General features: G+C 42.9%; 1 protein-coding gene across 2 annotated transcripts in view; it reads right to left on the bottom strand.

Moving 5' to 3' along the window:
* The window catches only part of pcdh7b (protocadherin 7b), a 112,590-nt gene extending 96,850 nt beyond the window's left edge, over positions 1–15,740 (bottom strand). The window contains exon 1 of one of the 2 annotated variants that reach the window (XM_067579602.1): positions 11,435–15,736. In XM_067579602.1, the coding sequence (XP_067435703.1) occupies positions 11,435–14,503 (3,069 nt within the window). In that variant the 5' untranslated portion in view covers positions 14,504–15,736. Of the gene's footprint in view, positions 1–11,434 lie in introns of both variants that reach the window. The other variant, XM_067579603.1, reaches the window with a different exon arrangement.
* Between the last annotated feature and the right edge of the window lie 6,353 nt (positions 15,741–22,093).

The raw sequence follows: 22,093 nt of genomic DNA on the forward strand, positions 1-22,093 counted from the left end.
GAAGCTCACTTGATTCTACTTCATATATGCTAGGTTAACATTTTATGTTTGATTAAAACTTGTAGGAAGAATTGATATCCTTGAGCATGACATTTGGAATCCTACCTGTTAATACCGCATAAGGGCGTGACCTAATTCTCTTAGATGAGGAAATGCAAGGGTAAAAAAAAACAAAAAAGGTAAGTGTTTATTATCATAAAGGTGTGTAAATACTCACAGTTAACATGTTAAGTCACCTCAGGCAGTCTCCAGGGCATTACTGCGGCAACTTACAATCAGTCACATTCATGTCATCACGCAAGAGAAGCCCCACTTCATTAGGCCACATGCGTGCCAAGAGTCATTAGAGTGAAGAGACGCTCTCGAGTTAGATTTTGCACACACACATTCGCACGCGGCGACACAAACACACACTTCTCGGAGTTCATTCCTGTCAATCAAGATCCTAGTTTTAAGCTGCGGGGCTGATTGGTTGCCTGCGTACCTTTTAAATATTTTAAATATGATAGGAGGGCTTTACATTTCGCTGCTTTCAAATCTAGGCACACGCGCACTTGGTCATTGGGTCTATTCCTTATGCATAGGCATTTACTGTATTTATTCAACATTCCTCCTTTTTGATCCCTGACACCAGTTCCTTTAATCTGTATGAATGAATTCATTGCTATTCAGCCGTCATGCTCTTCAGATATGGGATGAAATATAGAGGACTTGTTTCATCTGTCTTTAAGATTCATGGCTATTTGATACTCTGGAATATTTGAAAACACCAGATTCCTACGTGGCACATCACATCAATAATAGACTTGACCTTGCGAAGCATGTCTTTTCACCAAAGGAGTGCACGTGTGACTCAAATCTCTTTTAAATCCTTTTATTTAACTGCATCAAGCTCATTTTTCTTTCATGGCTCAAGGAATATGATGCTCAATATTGTATTCGGAGGCTTTTTATTCAAGTTTCACAATGCCATGTTTTCCAGGCGGGAAGAGGAAATGGTTAACCGGGCAACTGAACCAAGCTTGAGGTGATGCCAAAATACTGGCCTTGAGTTAAAGAGCAAAGTCTTGTGCAGTCACTGATGTTCTCTCACTGTCTAATTTGATCTCATGAATCAAGAACTCAAAGTGGGGTGGGCTGTAAATTACGGGTCCCTGAGGAGCTGTGACACACGGAAGAGATGAGCCCATTGTAGTAAAGCTACCGCTGCCAATTTAGTGTTCGGGGACCTTTATCTTTGAAATGCTCTCCACATCCCCAGGTGGCTTTATCAAAAGAGTTTAGTGGAACATGACGTTCCCACGCCTCATCCAACTCTGGGCCAATGTTGTTAGAATACCGTGACTTTTTTTTTTTGGGGAGGACGTTGCCCCTAAGCTCCGCTTTTGGCAGCGATGTGTCTGAATTACTGGGTACAAGCAAGATGAGAGAGCAGTGAAAACCTTTTTTTTAAAAAAAAAAAAACTCCAGGCATATAGCCATGGGAGAAGTTGCAGTGGATGGGGGAGAGTGTGGGGGAGGTATATTGCCATAGTAACAATGGATAGCCCACCAAGGATTCCTGAGCAAACACAGGCATACGGTTTAAACAGCGACTGAGGACCCTCGCCAGTATGCCTTCTTGTTCAAACAAAATCATGCTGGCACAGATAACGCTGGCATTTTAAACATAAATTACAAGGTCTCCAATTGTCATGTCATGTCCCCAATTCACTGAGAGAAGAGGCTGCCTCGGCAAAGAAAAGCTTATTCAAAGAGATTCAAAAGAGTAGACACACACATGCACACACCCAGACGTAAATCTTTCAAATGTGCAGAGGAAGGAAAGGGAGGTAAGAAGGGTTTGCATGTTAAGCACATTTGCGTTGACATCAAACGATGGCCCGCAATTGGCTTCATGGGGGAAAGTAATCTGCACTACTCAAACATTTGCCGCAGCACCCGCAGAATTCTGATGGTGATTAAACAGAAAGTAACTGTCTTCCCTCTCCGAGTCCGGCTGGGGATCTCCACGACACACTCGTAAATGTCACCCATGTAGGCACTTAGCTGCTTGTCAAAGTCGCTATGAGCTCCCCTCATGTCACCAGTTCATAAGAGCTCTTCACTCTGTGATAGGCTTCCTTTATGCACTTATGTTCCCAGCAGTTTGCCTCCATCCAATGAAGTCTGTTATTAATATATCATTACGGACAGATTAAATGTGATGAATCTGACGTTAAGTGAAGCTTATTAAGCAAAGGCTGGGTTTGAAATAAAGTTGAGGTAAAATATGAAAAACCTGCTTGTGTTTAAGCAGGTTTGTTTACCATTATTCTAATCATTTTACCGCCCCCGGACATGTCATTTTGATTGATATCCCTGCCTTTCCCCCAATCCCAGACCTCATCAACCTAGAACCGAACTGCAACAAATGTAACAACGTTCCCTATTTTCCCCGCCTCTGTGGGCTAGCTCCCCCTCAAGGCACTTCTCACCACTGAATCCACTCTGTAATTTACAATTGGCTATTGTGTCCCAAGTGTTGCATTGGACCAAGTCAGGGTAAATGAAGCATGTCAAAGACCAGTCTTTCAGTCTTGATTACAACCCCCCCTTCCTCCCGTTTCTCTCCGTCCATAATTGCAGCAAACTGAGTAAAAGCCATAGCTGAGAACATGCTATTATTCAAGCACCTGAGTGCTCATTCACAAAAAATGGCCGACGTGTTCTTCGCCAGTGGCCAGTTTGATTGACTATTTGTAGTTGTTACTAAGAACATTGTTGCTGGGGAGGGAGAGGGAGAAATAAAGAGGACTCCATCTCCTCAGATACTGCGAGGGGGGAAAAAAAAAAGAGTAAAAGGTGAAACTGAAACTAGATAAACAGGCTATAGAGGAGCATCCCAGTAACCGAATACCGCACATGACACTCAACCGCAGCATCCAATGCTCGATTCCTGCCGGGTACCCTTACCCATACCCATCTCCCTCTCCCCTTGCTTCCTGTCTGCCTCCTCACTGCCCACCATCCAATAAAGGCATAAATGCTAAAAAAAAAAAAAAAAATCTTTAAAAAACAAAAAAACAGGCTGTAAGGTAAGGTGTCGTAAATCAATACCTGAAACCATATTAAATGTCTGGAGCTCCACAATTCGCAGAAGAATTTGTCTGACTAAAGCCAGCATTACAGTCATCTCCACTTTATATTGCAGTTTCCAACAGGGCAGGCCTATGGGAATATACAGCATGTGTCAAACCTTATACAGTTTATTCTGGCAGCATAATATAGAGTTGTACTACGGAAGAAAACTTTTTTTTTTTTTATCATAACAAGTTTCTTAACCAGTATTTAGTCTAAAAGTCATATTTTTCTTCGGAGGGTCACGTATCATCAGGCTAAGTATGATCAATTTTTGCTAATAAAGTTATACTTGTTCTAATTTTCATATTCAATCTAATTGATTAAGTAATCATATCAGCTCTAAATATTATCAAATATTATAAAGATAAACAATTTGCAGCACAGAACAAACGATGTTTGTCTCAACTTCCTGTTTATCCCCCATATACTGTCAGTGCACATCTGTCAACATCTGCCTCATGGTGATCGCAAACTAACACCGATGCTGTAGCTTATTCACATTTTAATTTAATCCTACATCTCTGTATGCAGCACAGCTAAAAGAGCAAGCGAAGGAAAAGTACACACCAAGAAAGAAGGCAAATTGAAAAATTTGCATTTTCAAAAAAAAAAAAAAAAAAAAAAAAAAGGTGACTGGACTTCATATTTCAGTTGATTTGATAGCAGCTACCTTGCGAGGCCGCTCGTAATTCCAGCTGCCCCGTGACCTTCATTCTTCAGCAGGCAGGCAGACTCTTCCAGCCTCTGACAAGATTTATCGGGGCTGGCTAATAGCCTGCTCTCTGCCAGGTAAGGCCTCATCGATACAGGGGCTTCTCCTGCCCCTGCAAGTGCTTTGCTAATGAATATTTCAGCTTCTTTTTTTTTTTTTTTTTGCACACATCTACAAGTTTAATACAGGTGCTATGTGCATGTCTATATTGAATAAGGTTAAAGTACACATTCTTAGTCATTCTTAGCTCAGCTGGGGCAACGGAGCTCCAAGTGCCTTGCTGGAGGATGGTTACTGAGAGTCAAGAGGTGATGTCACATCATCCGCCCAGACTACCCGAGCATGTTGCGGGTTTTTAGCAGGTGAAAATAAAGTATTGCTCTAGCCTACAGGCTCCATCTGCCTCTGCACGCATGTGTGTAGAGAGTATATGTAATAACCAGACACACATACAAATATAATGAACTGCATTCCTTGGGTAAACACAGCGGCAGTGGCACACAAACACACACACACACACACAGGATATTGAAACCCTCTCAGGCATGTCGCCTGCGCGCGTGTGCCTGGCGTGCAGGATGATGGAGAGGCTGAACTGTGGAGGCCCCGTTTGCTCTCTTCTCTAGCCCTCACAAGATACACACACACACACACACACACACACAGTCATACTGTACACCCACACACTTTATCACACCCTTACACATGCACACACACACATCCACACAGTGAGTGTACCCGCTGAGTACACATGCACAAACTTTCACACAGGTCCCCCCAGGCTTTGATGGATGGTCGGTGAGTGCTCTACCTCCTGTTTCATACACATATAATCTCATTTGGGGGCTACATGGTGGGAGCTGCACCAAAACAGGGCTAATAGAAGCAGTCAAGCTGTCCTATTCCTCCCCTTCCCAAGTCAAGTCATATCCATTATACTCTGCTGCTTAGCAAATATGTATGACTGCAGCCTGTTAATAAAAAGCTGTATCCTTTTGTACAAGAAAAAAAAAAAAAAACACAAAGTTTTCAGATGCATTATTTATCCATGACTATTCTTAATGTGTCTTACGCAGGCAGGAGATCTCAGCGCGTCTTAATATTTCAGCAGTTTCTCAATACAAAAGAGGACGGGAGGAAGTGTGTGGGAAGAGAGATGGGAGATAGAGATAGAACAGGTGCATGTCACAGCCTTAAAAAAAAAAAAAATCAATGTGAATCTGAACCTCAGGTGAAGGTTGTACTTATTAAATACGCTCCAATTACACTGTTAAACTTGTTAACTTTTCCCCTGTCAACACCATTTTGCGGACACACACACACACACACCTACCCATCATCCTACCACCTCCGGTATCCTCGCTGTGTCCGTCCGGGAGAGACTACTTGTCAGTTAAAGTGTCTTTTTCTTCACCTGTCAGCTCTGCTTCATAAACAAGTTCACTTTGCACTGAGCAGCTTTACAGTTGGCTGCGAGAGCAAAAGGTGGCACTTAGGGGTAAATTATGGATCAATGGGTCTGGCTTTCATGGCTCTTATTCTCATTTCAATGAAGGCCGAGTGTGACAACATGGCTGGTGCTGGATGGGGTTTAAATCGTCGCCCCCTGATGGAGGTGAGGGAGGGGGGGCATGGGCCCTGCTGGCAGTTCCCTTGACACCTTGGGACCCATGTGAGCGCCGCTGACAGGGGAGTGATTCATCTGATTCATCACGATGTTTCCTCCGCAGCGAGGAAGAAACGGAGAGCAGGAGGCACGTAAACAAACACTAAACAGAAACTTTGATAGTCAGAGAATCTGGCAAATTATCACGAATGCAAAGAGCCTCTCTGCCACCTGTTTGAATCAGCATCAAGAGAGCGAATGGCCTGTGACCTTTTTCTGCACGACAACAACAGCAAAGTCACATTATTATGGGACTGAGTCTGCCAGACATTTTTGCAATTTTGATGAGGTACAGTGTCACAGTAAACAAAACACTATTGTTTGCCTATTAGTCTCACAAACAACAAGCCTTAACGTCTGATCCGTGTTGTGATCCCGCTCGTCGACGGAGAACTATTCCCCTGGGTTGTACGGCAGTCGAGCTAAGTGATGTTCTCATTTAGCCGGTCCTAGCGTCTGCAGTCAATACAAGAGGACAGCTATAGAGAAAACAACAGGGCTAGCATAGCATATCATAGACCTTGGGAGCCTTGTAAAAGTCAATTTACTGTACAAACTCCTCCTAACAATTGCTGTGAAAAACAAGTCTGCAATATGGTGAGTATGCAATGATTGATAGTGCCACAGGAAAGGCAAATCTGCAAATATGAATCGGCTTTATCCTGGTGAGCCCTATCTAATGTGATCGCTGCCGAGTATGAAATGAAATTCCATTTTCGATGACATCAAATTGAAAGAAGCGGCGAGAAGAAGGTGGCATCCTCGACACTGCCACTTACAATCAGCGGCGTGGAGAGCAATCAAGGTGGCATGCGGCTTAAATTTCTTGTCTGTTTCTTCCCCTCGCTCCCTCCTTTCTCTGTCTTTCGGCATCTTATCATGACAAATGTTGCGGATGAGTCGGGGCTTCTTCGATCATGAGCATTTATTCTCATGTGAAGACAACTGAGCGCACTGGCACATGTATTGTACGCGGAGAAGAGAGCCGGGAGATAAAGAAGAATGGAAAAAGAAGACAGAAATACAAATGAAGCAACACGTTCTATGGATTCCTCTATGAGTAAAGTATTAACACGTTATACAGAAGAATATAGCACACACTGCCACTACCAGCTATAGAAATCTCTCTCTGACTTTCTCTCTCATTCTCCACCATTTCTGCCAGCGTATCAGGTAAGTCTAATCCTTAGATTAGTAATTGCTTTAGAGCGAATGCATTCAAATCACCAAACCAAATTATACCAGAAAATGCTGCCCGCTGCAATTTCATGAGTATTACTGTGCACTGTTACTGCTTCCATTTTCCTCTCGGAACATAAACAACAGAAGCCTGAGCAGCCATAGATTGAATTAAGCCATAATAGATCCAAAACAATTTAGATAGAATTAGCCACAGTTGGGGGTACACAGCACCGCACAAAGGACAAGTGCTAATAATAATGTGGCAATAAACAAACCATCTTATTGCACATCATCTCATTTTTTACTAAACACAAGATTTCCAGATTGTCTTTTCCTCTGTTTTCAACTTTTTTTTTCTCCCACCTTTGGCATTCTGAATTTCTGTGAAGTTTCCATAACAATTTTTTATATATATATATTTTATTCTTCTCATATGATAATCCACTAATTACCTACGTAACCTCATGTCTCACAACTGAGACTTTTGCGACTGACTGTCTAGGTAAACGCATTCAAATTTAATGTTAATGAAGAGAAAGTTTTACAATTCCGGAGCTACGGCTGCTTTCTTCAACAATAAGCTGACCTGTATCAGCAACCGTGGGAGGGGTGGGGGGATGGCCAAATACTTTAAAGCTCCTGTGGAGCCTCTTATCAAGTAATTACCTTATTGAGCTCAATGAGTTACTGACTGCCTCAATGGTTTCACAGATAAAATCATGCGAGAGCCGACAGGGGAGTTTGGTGCCTGCAAAACACAAGTGGTGATGGAAGAAAAAAAAAAAAAAAAAACACATCGATGCGGACTGAATCTTACATGCAGGCGTTCGTATAAAACTGATGACACTTGAAACTGCAGGGTCACTGGGGCTTTGAAGTTCTCAATTAGGGCAGTTGTGGCTTTTCATAGGTGTTTAGGCAGCTACATTTTGTAGGTTAAAACAAATGCGGCCAGAGGCAAAGTACTACATTTCCATATTGGTTTCCTGATCTGCCTGGAGCCTGAAGGGCAATCACTTCCTATGTTTTGGCTACAAACACCATTCAGGTGACCTCCATTTGCATGTTGATATTGTTTGTCCTACGTGAGTGCGGCAGGGTGAGGATTTGCCCTATGCAAATCAGATGCTCCGCAGCCGTATTCGGCTGGTGCTGGAGAGGTGGCAGCTCAAGAAGGCACAGGAGAACAGCTGGCCAGAGCACGGGAGGTGAGCACTGGGGGCGGGTTAAGGGCAACGTCCAGTTATGCTTGCTGCATTAGCCCCGAGGCAAAATAACCTGGTATAAGTTTATAGAAGGGGGCTTTACCTACCCTGAGGGGCTACGCTGCGAGAGCAAGAGAATACAAGCTGCTCTGGCTCACCACTGATTAAAAGTGATCCACCTGGGCACGAGTGGCTCTTTGAAGTGCAATGATAAAACAAAAGCTGATGGCTTGTGCTAATTCGATGGCTAAGTGATTTCATTCCTCACCACATTACTGCTGCGTAGCATTATTTTTTGGCACAGGGTAGAACAGAAACTACTGCCAGAAGTGATAAAGTTAAGTGTTCTGTTAAGTGCATGCACTACTCATCAGCCTTCAGATGTAAGGATTGGACACAGGTATGTAAGGAGTGTGGCATAGTGCTGCAGGCACATGCAGCAAAAGACAGGGGAAAAATATGAACTATACAAGCCGCAATCAATGGACTTACAAGAAGAGATGAAATGTCAGGTCTGTCGCCCCTCCTGTTCAAGCCCTCAACAGCTGCTGGGTGACATGCCGGCATCTCCCTCACAGTTAGTTCAGCTTAATGACTGTTTAAATGTCTGATTGGCTAAAAAGAAAGACAAGCCTCACCGATAAACTCCCTCAGTTGCCTAGTTACCTGCTGAGCAGGTTACCTGCGCAGTTATCGTAAGATTAGGTAGGCAAGGATAGAGTAAGACGGAACCCGATACCTCAGAGATTACAGTCAATGGTCAGTACTATTCTCTCTCTCCCCCTCCCTGTCTTTCTCTCTATCTTTCCACCCGACCCCAAGTCCCTGTGAAACAGTAGGGACCATTCTTTATACCACTAACAGGGCCGTCTTTCTTGTGCCTGTCTCTATCTCTTCCCACAGAAGGACAAAAAGAGAGGGAGTGGTAAAAGAGAAGGGTTTGTGGGTGACAGCGTGTATGTGCGTGTTGTGTGTGATGGAAACACACCCAAAGCTTACCATAAATCTTAACTATACACAACTTAAAGGGTTTCAACCTCATTTGTGGCCAAATGTGATAAAAGGGGAACAATTTAAATATAAACTCAGTCATATGAATAAATCTCATGAATGTAGAAGAGTAATACCTTCTCCTCTCAAAGCAATATAATGTTAATGGTATTTAAATTGCCACAGGGATACACAAGTGAATATTCCTAATGAAACCCACACACGCATCTGACTTGCTTCATTCTGTGACGTCATAATTTTCTACCACCGATCCAAATTTTCCCTTAACTGAGGCACATAAGTGTCCTTGAGTGTTTTATTATGTCTTTAGCTGTGGAGGCCTTTACCTGACAACAGAATATTTTTAGATGCAGCGTCCCTAAAATCAAGAGCATGACCACATCACTCGGCTACTTAATCTAATATAAAGGTGGCTGTTTAATGCCATAATAGGAGCGCACACCTTCTATTCAATTAGCTCTCTTTTGTAGCCATTAATTTGGGCCTATTCACCCCAACTGAATGTACCTAAAGTAAAAGAGTATTTACTGAGCCCATGGGATATAAAAGGCAATTTTAATAGCTGCTCTCTGTTGTATATTAAATACAGGCTACACCACACAATAAACATGAATGATATCACCCAGTAGGCGACTAAACACTTTCTCTACAATTTAAATATCCAAACTAGTAAATGCCAAAGAATCAGAAGAAAATTATCTGTGTGCATTACGGTCAGTGCATATTTGGTTTTGTTCAAGACACTGTATCATAACAAATGCACAGTCCATAAAAGTTACCGCAGCATTATTGTAGAGAGTAAATAAATAATTATATAAGTGGAGCATAGTGACACACAATACATGCTGCTGCCGCAGCAGCAAATAGAGTGCCCTTTTAATTATGCAGGAGACATCCGAAAGCAACAGCACTCCTCACACTCTGGGAAGCAACTCAGTGAATACACCATATTAGAGGCTGTTAGAGACAGAGCAGGGGAAGAAAAGGGAGAGAAGTAAAGGGGAGTGAAATGATTTGAGAGGAGAAACAGCAAGAGGGAGGGGAAGTGGGATATAGAGAGATGAGAGTGAAGATTAAAAAAGAAACCACTGCGAGAAAAAAGGCAAGGCACAGTGCACCATTGTAAGGGTTATGATGTGGCAACGGCTGAAAAACGGAGAGAGAAAAAGAATACAGGGGTAAAACAGACAGCATGGGTGGATGCAAGGCAAGTAAGGATGTACGACAAAGGGCCAAAGAAGAATTTGAGGGGGGAAAAGGCGACTGTGGGCGTAGAATATAAAAACATGAAACAAGAGATATGTGGAGGAAGAGAAGGAGGAAAACAAAAACAGAAACAATCCAGCTATGTTCTGAGGGAGTACAGCACTCCAGAATTCTAAAGGAGTAGCTGCTGACACCAAGTAAAAGAAAGATCAATAATTAATTAGACTGCCAGAGAAAACACACAAAAAAAATAGTGTTCTTTTTCCTGTAAACGCAAATCAGCCGACTTCATAATGTATTAACTTTGTTTCACCGCTGTTGCACCTAACAGTGCAAAAACAGCCAAAAAATATAAAGACTGAACTGATAAAAGCATGCATTTCCTAGAATTTAAATATCACATCATGCCACCTACACCCTTTTCCTGCACTGCAAATGGTAGAAAACAGTTACTGAGAGGAAAAAAAAGTCAGAAAAGCAAGAACAGACGGGAGGTAAGACTAGCTGGAGGTAAAATAGAGGGGAAGGGAAGAAAAGCGAGTAGAAGATGGCAGACGTTTTTATATGAGGAAAAGGATAAAGGAGCAAAAAGAAACAGACACAATATGGGAGGTGATATAAAAATGTCCTTTTTCACTGCTAGGTCAATGAATTGAAGCAGACCCTGAAGTGCAGAGGAATGTTAATATGACCTCCTGGGCAGATGTTCCTACTTAAGCCGAGACTGTAAAACTGACTCACAAACCTTACAAAGCCATGTTTGTGCTGCATTCAACCTAAATCTACCTTTCTATACTGTCCGCTTTTGTTTTTTTTCTCCCCCCCTTTCACAAGAAGAAAAGGTAGCCTTGTCACAGACAGAGGGCAGGGCAGGGCTTGACATAGCTAAGGGGAGTGTAGCCAGCCCCTGCAATGCCCCCCTCTGGGATAAAATAACTGCAAACCAAACCCTTATGTGAGCTGTCTACAACACTCTGACACATATTGGCCAAGGTTAGTAGTTGTGACACCCTTGACGGCAAAGGCACCTCAACACAGGCCGTGATAAAAGTGAAAAAGTTGGACATGTTTGGTCGAGTTGTAACAATACCCTTTCCTAAGCTAATCTAAACCTTTCTCTTCTGTTTCAATATTACATGTGAATGGCACTCCAAACCAAAACAGATCAATACCGCTAACTTGACACACATTAGCACCATAAAGGCAACAAGACTACTGAGGCTAGCCCTGTCAGAAAGCATTATGGTAGAGAGAACACTAAGAGGAAGAAACAGAAGACATTTAAGAGTAGTGGAGGGAAAAAAAGAACATGGAGACGTGTCTTCTTACCTGTTTGTTGTACTTGTTGATAGTTTGACTGCTATATTCAGAGCAGTGGTCAGATCCAAGGGAAATGTTATCTCCGGTGCCAACAAAGGTATTGGCAGGGGGCAGGTCTTGAACTGCCTGGTGCTTTTTACCAGCTGTTGGTGATTGTGGGTGAAGCTGGACAGTAGGGAGTGGTGAACTGGACTTGTAGTGCCGGGCCAGATCTGGGCTCCCCGGCCCTCCATTGACTGAGCGGTACCGGCCCATGCCAGGACTGTCCGACAGCTTCTCGTTGACACCGTCATAGCGCTGGCCGTTGGGTTTGGAGGCCTCTACGGTGACAATGCTACTGTAGAGTGGTTGTTTGGATTTCTGTTTCTTCTTATCTTTCTTGGGCTTCTTGGATTTGTCGTGTTGCTGGGGTGTGAAGAAATCTTCATGATCCTTCTTGCCAGCCTCATAGCCATTCTTATTCTTGGGGCGGCAGTAACGGGCCATGACGACAACAAGAATAATGAGAATAACTGTCATGATGCCCGAAACTACTCCGATTACAATGCTTAGCCGCTGTTTGCTTAGATCATAATTGGGGTCACCAGCAATGTTGGTATTGAGAGATGTGCTCAGGCTCTTTGCCACCTGGGCTTCCACAACTGTGGAATTGGACAGAGTCTCATTAACATACACATGAACCAGTGTGGTGGTGCTTTGGGAAGGCAGCCCACTGTCATTCACCTGGATCACAAGTCTATGGAGGCCATAATGCTTCTGTTCCAGCTTCCCCACCAGCGAAATGACCCCAGTGACCCCATGAATCTCAAACAGCTTGAAGGGGTTTCCACCAATGATGCTGTAGTTCAGGTCTGCATTGATGCCGGTGTCGGTATCAGTGGCTATGACAGTTCTAACTACTGTTCTGATGTTACTGGAGGGCGGAAGAAGAGTGTAGGAACTGTTTATTGGGTAGGTAACTGTTGGTGCATTGTCATTTTCATCCATGACAAAGAGCGAAACAGTGGCAGTGGCTGATCTGGGTGGGTCACCCCCATCCACAGCTTTGACACGGAACGTGTATGTAGTTTTCTGCTCTCTGTCAAAGGACAGAGTGGAGAAAATAGTTCCAGTGTCATTCTCGATTGAAAAGATGTCCTCTTCTTCCTCAATGAAAAGACTCATCTCTGCATTTTGGCCTTTATCTGCATCAATGACTGTAACCATGCCAACTGGGCTGTTTGGCTCAAGGTTCTCTTTGACATAGAAGGTAAATACATCCTGCATGAACTTTGGTTCGTTGTCATTCTTATCGGCCACAAGGACAACCACTGTCGCAGAGCCCTGTAGGGTGTTTATACCCTTATCTTTGGCTATCACTTTGAATTCATAGCGCTCTGTTTGCTCTCTATCCAGAATGGTGTTTACTCGGATGTCTCCACTGTCTGCATCGATAGAGAAAATCCCATTCACTGATGAGTCTAGGGAATAGGCTATTTCAGCATTCTTCCCACTATCTGCGTCAATGGCCACCACTGTTGTCACCCTCTCGCCAGGGGCATTGTTTTCTGGAAATGACACCTCTACTACATTCTGGCTGAAGATAGGAGGGTTGTCGTTAGTGTCGCCCACTTTGACGATAAGAGAGTTATTACTTGCCAGACTGGGGCTTCCAGAGTCCACAGCCACGATGACCACATTGTATTCCTGTATGGCCTCATAGTCCAGCGGTGCAGATGTGTGGAGGAAATATTTCTTTTTATTCTGCTCACCCTCCATCTCACTGGCTGGTTTGAGCTGAAAGGGCACATCCCCTACCACTGTGCAGGTTACTATGCCATTTTCTCCCTGGTCGCGGTCTGACACCTGAACTAGGGCAATGGGTGTGTCCACCACCACATCCTCAGCCACATTGGCTATCCCGTCTTTTAAGAAAATGCGTCCAATTTTTCGTATCTCAATAGCGGGCACATTGTCATTCTCATCCTTGATGTTCAACACCACGGTGGCCTTGTCCATTTTGGGTGGCTGGCCTCGGTCACGGGCCATTACCGTGAACCTCAGTTGGCTCACTTCTTCACGGTCAATGCGGTGCAACACACTCAGCCACCCTGTGCTCTCATCCAGCCTCAGCAGCCTCCTTACTGACTCTGTGGCTGCCCCAAACACATATTCTATTTGACCATTAACCCCCACGTCTGCATCAGCCGCTTTGAGCTGTAGTATGGGGGCGCCAGGGGAGCTGTTTTCTGGTAGGTCAGCTTCATACACACTCTTCTCAAACCGAGGGCTGTTGTCATTCACATCAGTGATCATCACCCTCAGAATGGCCTGGGAGGAGCGAGGGGGATCTCCTCCATCCCTAACACGCAGGGTGAGCTCATAGGAGTCTCTCTGTTCCCTATCAAGGGCCCCTTTAATGATGAGTTGAGGCTGCTTCTCTCCATCAGTGGTGTCAGCAACTTGCAGTTCAAAGACGCTGCTCCTGCTCGCGCCTTCCTCAAATCTCCTCTTCCCTGAGTATGAATCCCCAGAAGAGCGCCTTGAGTTCTCCCCATTGTCCTGAATAAGCTCATATCTCTCTATTCCATTTCTGCCAAAATCTCTGTCTGTGGCTGTGGGCAACAGATAAAGGGTTCCAATGGGTCTGTTTTCCTCCACAGACAGTGTCAGGACAGGGGAGGGGAAAGACGGAGTATTATCGTTTATATCTAATATGATGACTTTTCCCTCAAAGAGGTCTACCCAGCTCTGTGCCGGTCCAATCACTGACACTTCAAAATCTATAAAACACTCATTTTCATCAAATATCATTTGGCACTGCTGTAATTTTTCACGGTCTATCCTTCTCTCATTGGTGGTGAGCTCACCTGTTATGTTGTCTATTTTGAAAAAATCAGAGCCGGACTCGAGCGTAAATGTCACCTCACCGGACCCGGCAACAATGCCCAGGTCGGCCGCTACGTTCCCTACCCTGACATCGGCGGGTCCCTCCTCAGCCAAACGGTACCGGAGCACTTGCTTTGCAGCGGGCTGATGCACAAGCTGCAGGATGAGCATGCAATAGTACAAATAGTCCACTGCACCAGAAGTCATCATTGTTCCCCTCTGAAAATGTCCACTTAGATTTGAAAAATGTCACACGCAAAAAAAAAGAATTTAATCACTATAGGAAAGTCCGAATGTGGAAATAAAATATCTTTTTTTCATTAAGAGCAAAGCCCCCTGTTTCGGGATGCGTGAGACTTCATCCTCCGGACGACTTCCTACATCGCTCCTGCTGCAGTGAAAAGCAGCAAGTGCACGGGCTTTCCTTTCTCCTCTGCTTTTCCTCCTCAAGCACTGGATTGTAAGTTGCTCTTTTCTTGTTTTAGTAAAAAAACGCAGCGTTATCAAAAAACACAACGGAGAGGCTCCGTGCGCTCCGGACTGTGCCAAAAATATTTGAATTTCATGCGCGTAACAGCCAACACGTTATAGTCCGGACATCATATCACCAGAAAGTAAAATCAGTCCATGTAGCGCCGTTTTACTCACAGTTTGTGGTTAGAATCTCCTTTTTTGGGTGAGGCTGCAATATTCCTCTGTCCGGTGATATGTCCAGATATGTCAGAGGATCATTTAAATGCCCGCGCAGTTTCCAAACTCATACGGCGAGTATTGACTGTGCGGAGCCTTTCAAGTCTCCGTTCTTCAGGATGTGAATATGAGGCGAAATTACCTGTCCGGTTGCCTATTCAGCTCTCTTCCTCCAAGTCACTTGCATTCAGCAGACAGTATATAGTTCTCTCTCCTTTTGCGATCCAACTCCACAACGCACAAACGACTGAAAAATCAGGGGGTTGTGTTAAACAGAAGAAGAAGAAAAAAAAATCAAACGGAAATAAAAAATATAAAAAATGTAAATCCGACACAGTTTTTAGGAAACATTGGTTGAATTCCTCAGTGTGTCCAGCATATTCAGCCTGTTCCCTCACCTGCAGACGCGCCGCATGTGTTGGCAGCCCCTATCTGCAGCACTGTGAGAGGGATTCACAAATGATATTGCAGTCTCTCCCTCTCTCTCTTGCTCTCTCTCCTTCTCTCCACCCCCCTCCGGTTTCTTCTCCCCCAGCAGCGCACGTAAACAGGGTCGGACTTGGTCTTGATCGCCAGGTCCAGAGGCCAGCAGACAATATTTTGACGAAAGGGGACAGAGGAGGGGAGATGGCTTAATATGGTCTTTTTCACCAGGTATATTCTCGAAAAGCGTCTTGGCACTTTGTGAGCTTTGTTCGGCTCCTTCTATGTCTAATGCTTCTGCAGGCGATGCGAGGCGAGATATCCGATGAATCATAACTATTTTTACATATATATTTTTTCATTATAGGCATTTTATAGTAAGGTTATTACATTATGTAGCACATGCAGTGTGGCGCGGGGGGTCTGGTTTTGCTGCAAGGAATTCCTTGTGTAACAAGAAAAAAGGCAAATTCAGCGCATAACTTTTACGCACTCCTAGGCTGACATAAGTTGTGTGCCTTTAACATGATACCGATATTAAACACTTCAGCATTTCTGCCTCCAGCGGCTCACGACACAGCCGCTGCAGGACAGGGGGAGACGGGACGGGACGGGGCTGGCTGGCTGGGCTGGCTGGCTGACTGACTGGCTGGCTGTGTGCGCAGTGCTGTGGTTTCCCTGTGGTTACTAATATGAATGCGTGTGGTCGCCGGTGGCTGTGCTCTCCGGCGCGGCGGACTCGGTTGTTTCTTTCGCCTTTCGTGTGCTGTTCAGTCCACTCAGCATCCATGAATCTTGAGACTGTGGTTATGAATTCATTTTGCGCAAAGAGGAATACAGACAGAAATATACCTTCCCTGCGTGGCCCTTTCAGACGGTCTGGGCACGGGGGTTTGCTTTTTTTTTTCGGCCACTGCGCAAAGCCCAACTCCCTGTGTTAAGATTTAGTGTGCGCGGTGTGTGTCCTACCACAGCAGCTTGTGATGGTTACAGTGTTGAACAAACATTCGTGTGATGCTGGCGGTCATTCTACCCAGCGTTACGCTTAAATTTTCTCAGGGACGCACGGTGTAAGGTAGGTAAATGAGCACGTTTTCGGTCATTGCGAGTATTCATCTTTACTACAGCGCGTATGCGCATTTTGCACCGTTGTGTTAAGTGCAACAAAAAAAGAAAAGAAAAGAAACCAATTGTATTTGTATGCGCGTGCGTGAGGATTTCCTCCACTAACTTGGATTTAAGGATGCTCTCCTGTTATAATACAGAGACAGTGCGGCGCTGTGGAATTATACAGTGGGTGAGTGTAATGAGTGAAGGAGTGAGGGGACGGTGCGGGATAGAGAGGACTGAGGGAGGGAGGGGAGAGAGGGGAGGGAGGGATAGGAGGAGGGAAGAGGAAAAGAGGCAGCCAGTCTCAGCAGCTGCATCTTCCTCAGACGGCTGTCTGAATTCCAGCAGTGGCTTTATCCTTACTTACTAGCGCCCTCTATCGTCAAATTACAATCACTCACAGGCTGTGGAAGGAGTGGAAAGAGTGTAAATCCAATCATGTAGTACTGAGGGTAGTTAGACGTGCTATTTTCATGCCTCTAATTCATCAGTTTCTCTCAGAAGTACTTTGTAATAAAGTAATATACACAATAATGGTTGATTATAAGTAGGGTGTGTATTTTTAAATATAGGATGATGACTCAGATGGTGTATATGAATGTAATGAGGAACTTTTAATTATCACAAATTACAATTTTCACCATAGTCGTGGCTGCAATTAAGTTGTCAAACATTCCCCAGAGTGATCAGTATGAGGTGATGTCATTTGACCAACTATGTATATGATTTATGAGCAATAAGGTTCAGATTTAGATCAATTAAAATGAAAAATAACAGGAAAACAGTCATATTCACAGTATATTCTTATTAAAAATCTCTGTCTAATCAGCCCTAAAGGCTATTTAAAAAAAAAACAAAACCGTCAAAGATTCACATTCAGCTCATGGTGCTTTCTAGACAGTCTCATTGTAACAACCAGTATGGATCAAACAAGTCTCACAAGAAATAACAACAACAATACCAGCATGTGCCAAGGTCTGTGGAATAACCAGATAGAAAGTAGAATAGAGCATGTAGGTGACTCCGAGACCACGTTTACTATCAGAACCGTGAGGATCAAGCCTCAGAATCATCACTGAAAATCATTATCATAGTTACGCGTAGCATCGATCTTACTCTCGAGTGGATGAGTGGTCTAAAATGATGCCAGGGAAAGCTCTCCACGCAGTTACAAAGACCTCATCAGTGAAATGAGGTGTTTTGAAAACGAGACGTTCAAAAAAAAAAAAGTGACTCATACACCCACACAGTGACTGATAGCATAAAATTAAAACAAGTTCTGATGAGAGATGATACATCACCCCTCCCAAAAAGTTTTTTTTTTTCTGACTGGATCTTGACTGATCTTGCAAAACACATCTTAATAATACGATTTACCTCTTGTTCTTTATTTTGCCTATTTATCTTATGCCCCATAGACAGTCTGGAAGTTTTAATGAAATGTGTGAAGAGAAAATAAAAAACTGCTGTCTGCTGTATTAATGGTTTTCATTTTATACATATATAATAAGGGCAGAAACGTGTGACTTTCCTCATTTATATGTTACTGTAGGTAATTTTCATTGTAGTGCTGTGACAGTGTGGAAACAGTAGCAATTATATTGTCAACATTAAATGACACTTCTGTTGTCTAGTGATCTAGCAAAGATGGAGGTACTGTAATAATCAGCTGCGCTGTTGAATGATGAAATTTAATGTCAATGTGACAAGTTTGCGCAATTGATTTGACACATTTTCAATGATATGGATTCATGTTTTTATGAACATACAGTAACCATTAAAATCATTGTTAACTACTGTATGAAACAGTCATTCTAATATGTAATATTTATGGAAAATACAACAGCATACTTACAACAGTGCTCTTCACAGCCAGTTCCTCCAGTGTCATGTTTTATGCTGGTCTGTAACTATTCTACAAAACTACTTTTTGCTTTCCAGCCAAACTGAAATGGGTAAAAAAAAAAAAAAAAACACAACTAGACGATTCTCGACATTTTCTTACAGTCTCTGTAAAAAAAAATGTTCAGATGACAAATGTTTCCATTCATTTACTAAGTGATCACACTAACTACTCACAGGTAAAGTGAGAAAAACAATGCAGAAGCAGACAAAGAGGAGATGAAGAAAGAACTGCAGTAGAAACTGTTTCTGGTACAACTGGGCAGCACACTTTTACACTAAGTTTATAAAACAATCTTCATGACTGAGAAGTAGCCAAATCCAGCGCACTTATACTTACTTTATTAACAATGTTGTGGTCCTTCGTCAGGTACAGTTAATTTGAATAAAGCGACTATGAGGATTATTTTGTCCCTTCTTAATCAAGAGTTTTTGATCCTACAGTATGTGCTTGTCAACAGGACTTAATGATGTACATGTTTTTGAGGTTAAAATGCTTTAAAGTGACTGTCAGAGTTGGTCATTCTAGTGGAAGTTGCATGCTAATAAGTGGTATTTCAGTGAAAAGAGTGATTCATTTCAAATTATAAGGGTGTCCTGGTAGCCGAATGGTTGAGGCACATACTAAATAATGTTCCAGGTTTGATGAGAGACCTTTGTTTAATGTCTTTCTCCCCATTTCCTGTCTATTGCTAACCATGAAATGGAGACACAATGCCAAACAATAATCAATAAAATAACTAATGCACTTAATATAATATTTTTGATAAATGGGTGGGGGGTAGTATTATAAATTCTGGGAAAGTATTTGAATGAATAGGACACAAAAAAGTGTAGCTTAAAACAACCACCGAAAGGCAGAGAGAGAAAAAAAAGACCTGTTTTCTTCTTCTGTGTTGATGCAGCTTCTTTCCCCTCGAAATATAAACTGTACTTGAAGATTTTGTTTTGACTGAAGCTGCTCTTGAAATTTGAATGTAGGTGATTTGGCCACTACGGAGCTCTTTTACTTGCCCCATGTTGCTTGGAAAACTCACATTGAAACTGTGTGATTGCAAGTCTTCCTTTTGTAGCTGAAAAATGCTGCTAATTGGCATTCAGTGGTAATGCAGCTGCCACAATGATAGTTATTTTCCAGTAAGGCATAAGGTACGTTTGTCTGTTCTCTCTAGAAATTTCAGATTACCAAAACTGACTTTTTTTTTCCTGCGTCACAACTGTGAATTACTGCATGTTCTTATGTTTTCAAATGAGGAAAAAAAAGATATGTTTTGCATATTATAAAGGAACAAACAAGACATTCCATAAAATCTTACATTTAAAAATGGATTGAGGAACCCTATTATAAACATGTGATGCTCTAAATAGAACTACATTTTCCAATGGAGTTGGACCATATCGCAAAGTGGGGGTCTGTTTTGTTTGCTGTGTTTACCGATTCGAAAGAGTGAATGTCAGTTTTCAGAAATATATGAAAAAACATAAGCTCAGGTCTGCCATCCAAGGGAAGCTGTGACTCTGGAAAAGCTTCATTTTCATACCTTTCCCCCCCCCACAGTTTTTTATTTTCAGTCCACTGTGGGGGGAAAAACTGCCTCACGCATGACAGCCGGTCTATAGATCACATAATGCATACTACAACTCCTTAATTGGCTTTCACTTCTCTGCATTGTGTATATGCATTAATTGTCATTGGAGGAGCTGCTTGGATCAAATAATACAGCACATAGAGTCTCTTGCTTTGAAGTGGGTGCTTGACTGATTAAATTGCAGTGGGGTTTTTTTTGTGTTTTTTTTTTTTCTATTGCCGGCGCTAAGCCACCAGGTGTTTAGGACTTGAAGTGAATACTGAATTAATTACGACATTGCACTTTGCAGGAGCAAAACTATATGTAAAAAGTGAATAAATGCTCACAGGTTTATGTATTATTAGAATATAATTGCCATTAACACCAAACCGGGAGTTTTGTTGAGTTCGCCATGATGTTTTTTTACTGGCTTTAATTAACACTTCACTCTTCCAGCTACGTTGTATTTAAAGTGGTGATAATTTATCTAGTCTTTTCTCTAGAGTGTATCTATGAGCATGAAGCAAGGTTTAGAAATGGAAGCAGAAAAGACGTGATGTGGTTGGAAAGCTTTGGACAATGCTTCTTAGTGAATGACAGGCTGCTTTATCGGAACTATCCTTGTGAAGAAGTCTTACCCACTCAACGTCTTATCACATTCAGCCGACACCCCCTGGTGTTGGAGAAATGAGCCTAACCCTTTACTTAGTGTCTATGTATGTGTGTGTGTGTCCTTATCTTCCTTCCTGTCCTCAAGTGTGTATCTGCATTTGTCTCTGCAGGTGTGGGTGCGAGCGTTGATTCACACTTCCGATGCATATGTGTGGGTTTTCCCCTCGCATGCTGCTGTGTGGATGTGTCAGTCACAGTCCCTAGTTGAGCCCATCGTTGTGTACTCTCTGACTGCACGGCCTCGGGAGAGAAATACAACCATCCGTCAAGAATGTGTAAAAAGTCGGCCGATGGCAGGCGGGCGGGCGGGCAGCCAGCCAGGCCACTTTTAGGCAACTCTTTGTAGTGCTGCCCGAGAGGTAATATGTCACGGCATCCTCGACTTTGAAAGGCAGAGAGAAACATCAACAAGGAGTGACTCAACAGCACAGAGGAGAAGTGTCCGGCACTGTGGTGGTGCAGCTCAGCAAGAATTTTCTCTCCAACTCCCTCTGGCGAGTTGCTATTTTGAGACTCCTAACGCCTTGTTCTGCCATCTCCCTCTGGGCTTTGCAAGAACTATTGAAGAGATCACAATACACAATAGAAGGGGTTGAGAAAGTTTCATTACTGCCCATATGATTCAGGTAATCACAGGGGGTAAAATGGACTGTGTCATGCTTTTTAAACATGAAAGGTAAATGGTGAGTCTTGTTCTTGTTCCCTATAAAAATTGTGAAAATATAATCCACTGAAGACATTCTATATCTGAGTTTGATGAGTCAAAATTGCCATCGATGTGACAGCATCAGTGATGCAGCTTGTTGGTTTGCGTTATTAATCAGCATGGGTATACTCTGAATCTCTTTGGCTAAAAATGTGTCAAAAATCACACTCATGAGAGAGCACAGACTGAAGTCAGTGTCGTATTAGAGATTTCATACGCATGAGTCATACAAATGATGTAAAGAACCGACGAGGTTTCAAAGATGACAATGATGAATCTGATTTGTGACGTGTGGCTTGATCTCAGATGGTCTTATTAGAGTTTCAAGTTACGCATTTGTCACATTCATTCAAAACAACTTAAATGTGAAATTGCTATATTTAAGCATCAGTTTTATTTGTCAAGTATGTTGACACAAGGAATTTGACTCTGCTGTCAGTACATCTCAATGTGCCTAGAAAAACGAATACATTATTTTTCAGTCAACAGCAAAAGTAATCAGTTACATGTTAGATTACTTCCCTTACTCAGGGTTTTAAGCAGCTCCAAAGCCTCCACACCCACATGTCACTTTATCCACTTTTCTCTGTGTTTAACATGTAGAAATAAAAAAGGAGGCATGATTGAACAAGCTGCTAGCTTATGGTTTAGAGGTATTTACTGCTACAGCTTTGGGGGTTTACACACCACCTCCACTTCTGTACAAAACCTAATTCCTGACTGTTGGCT

The sequence above is a fragment of the Thunnus thynnus genome, chromosome 22 (genome assembly GCF_963924715.1).
Source record: "Thunnus thynnus chromosome 22, fThuThy2.1, whole genome shotgun sequence".
Taxonomy (NCBI): Eukaryota; Metazoa; Chordata; class Actinopteri; order Scombriformes; family Scombridae; genus Thunnus; species Thunnus thynnus.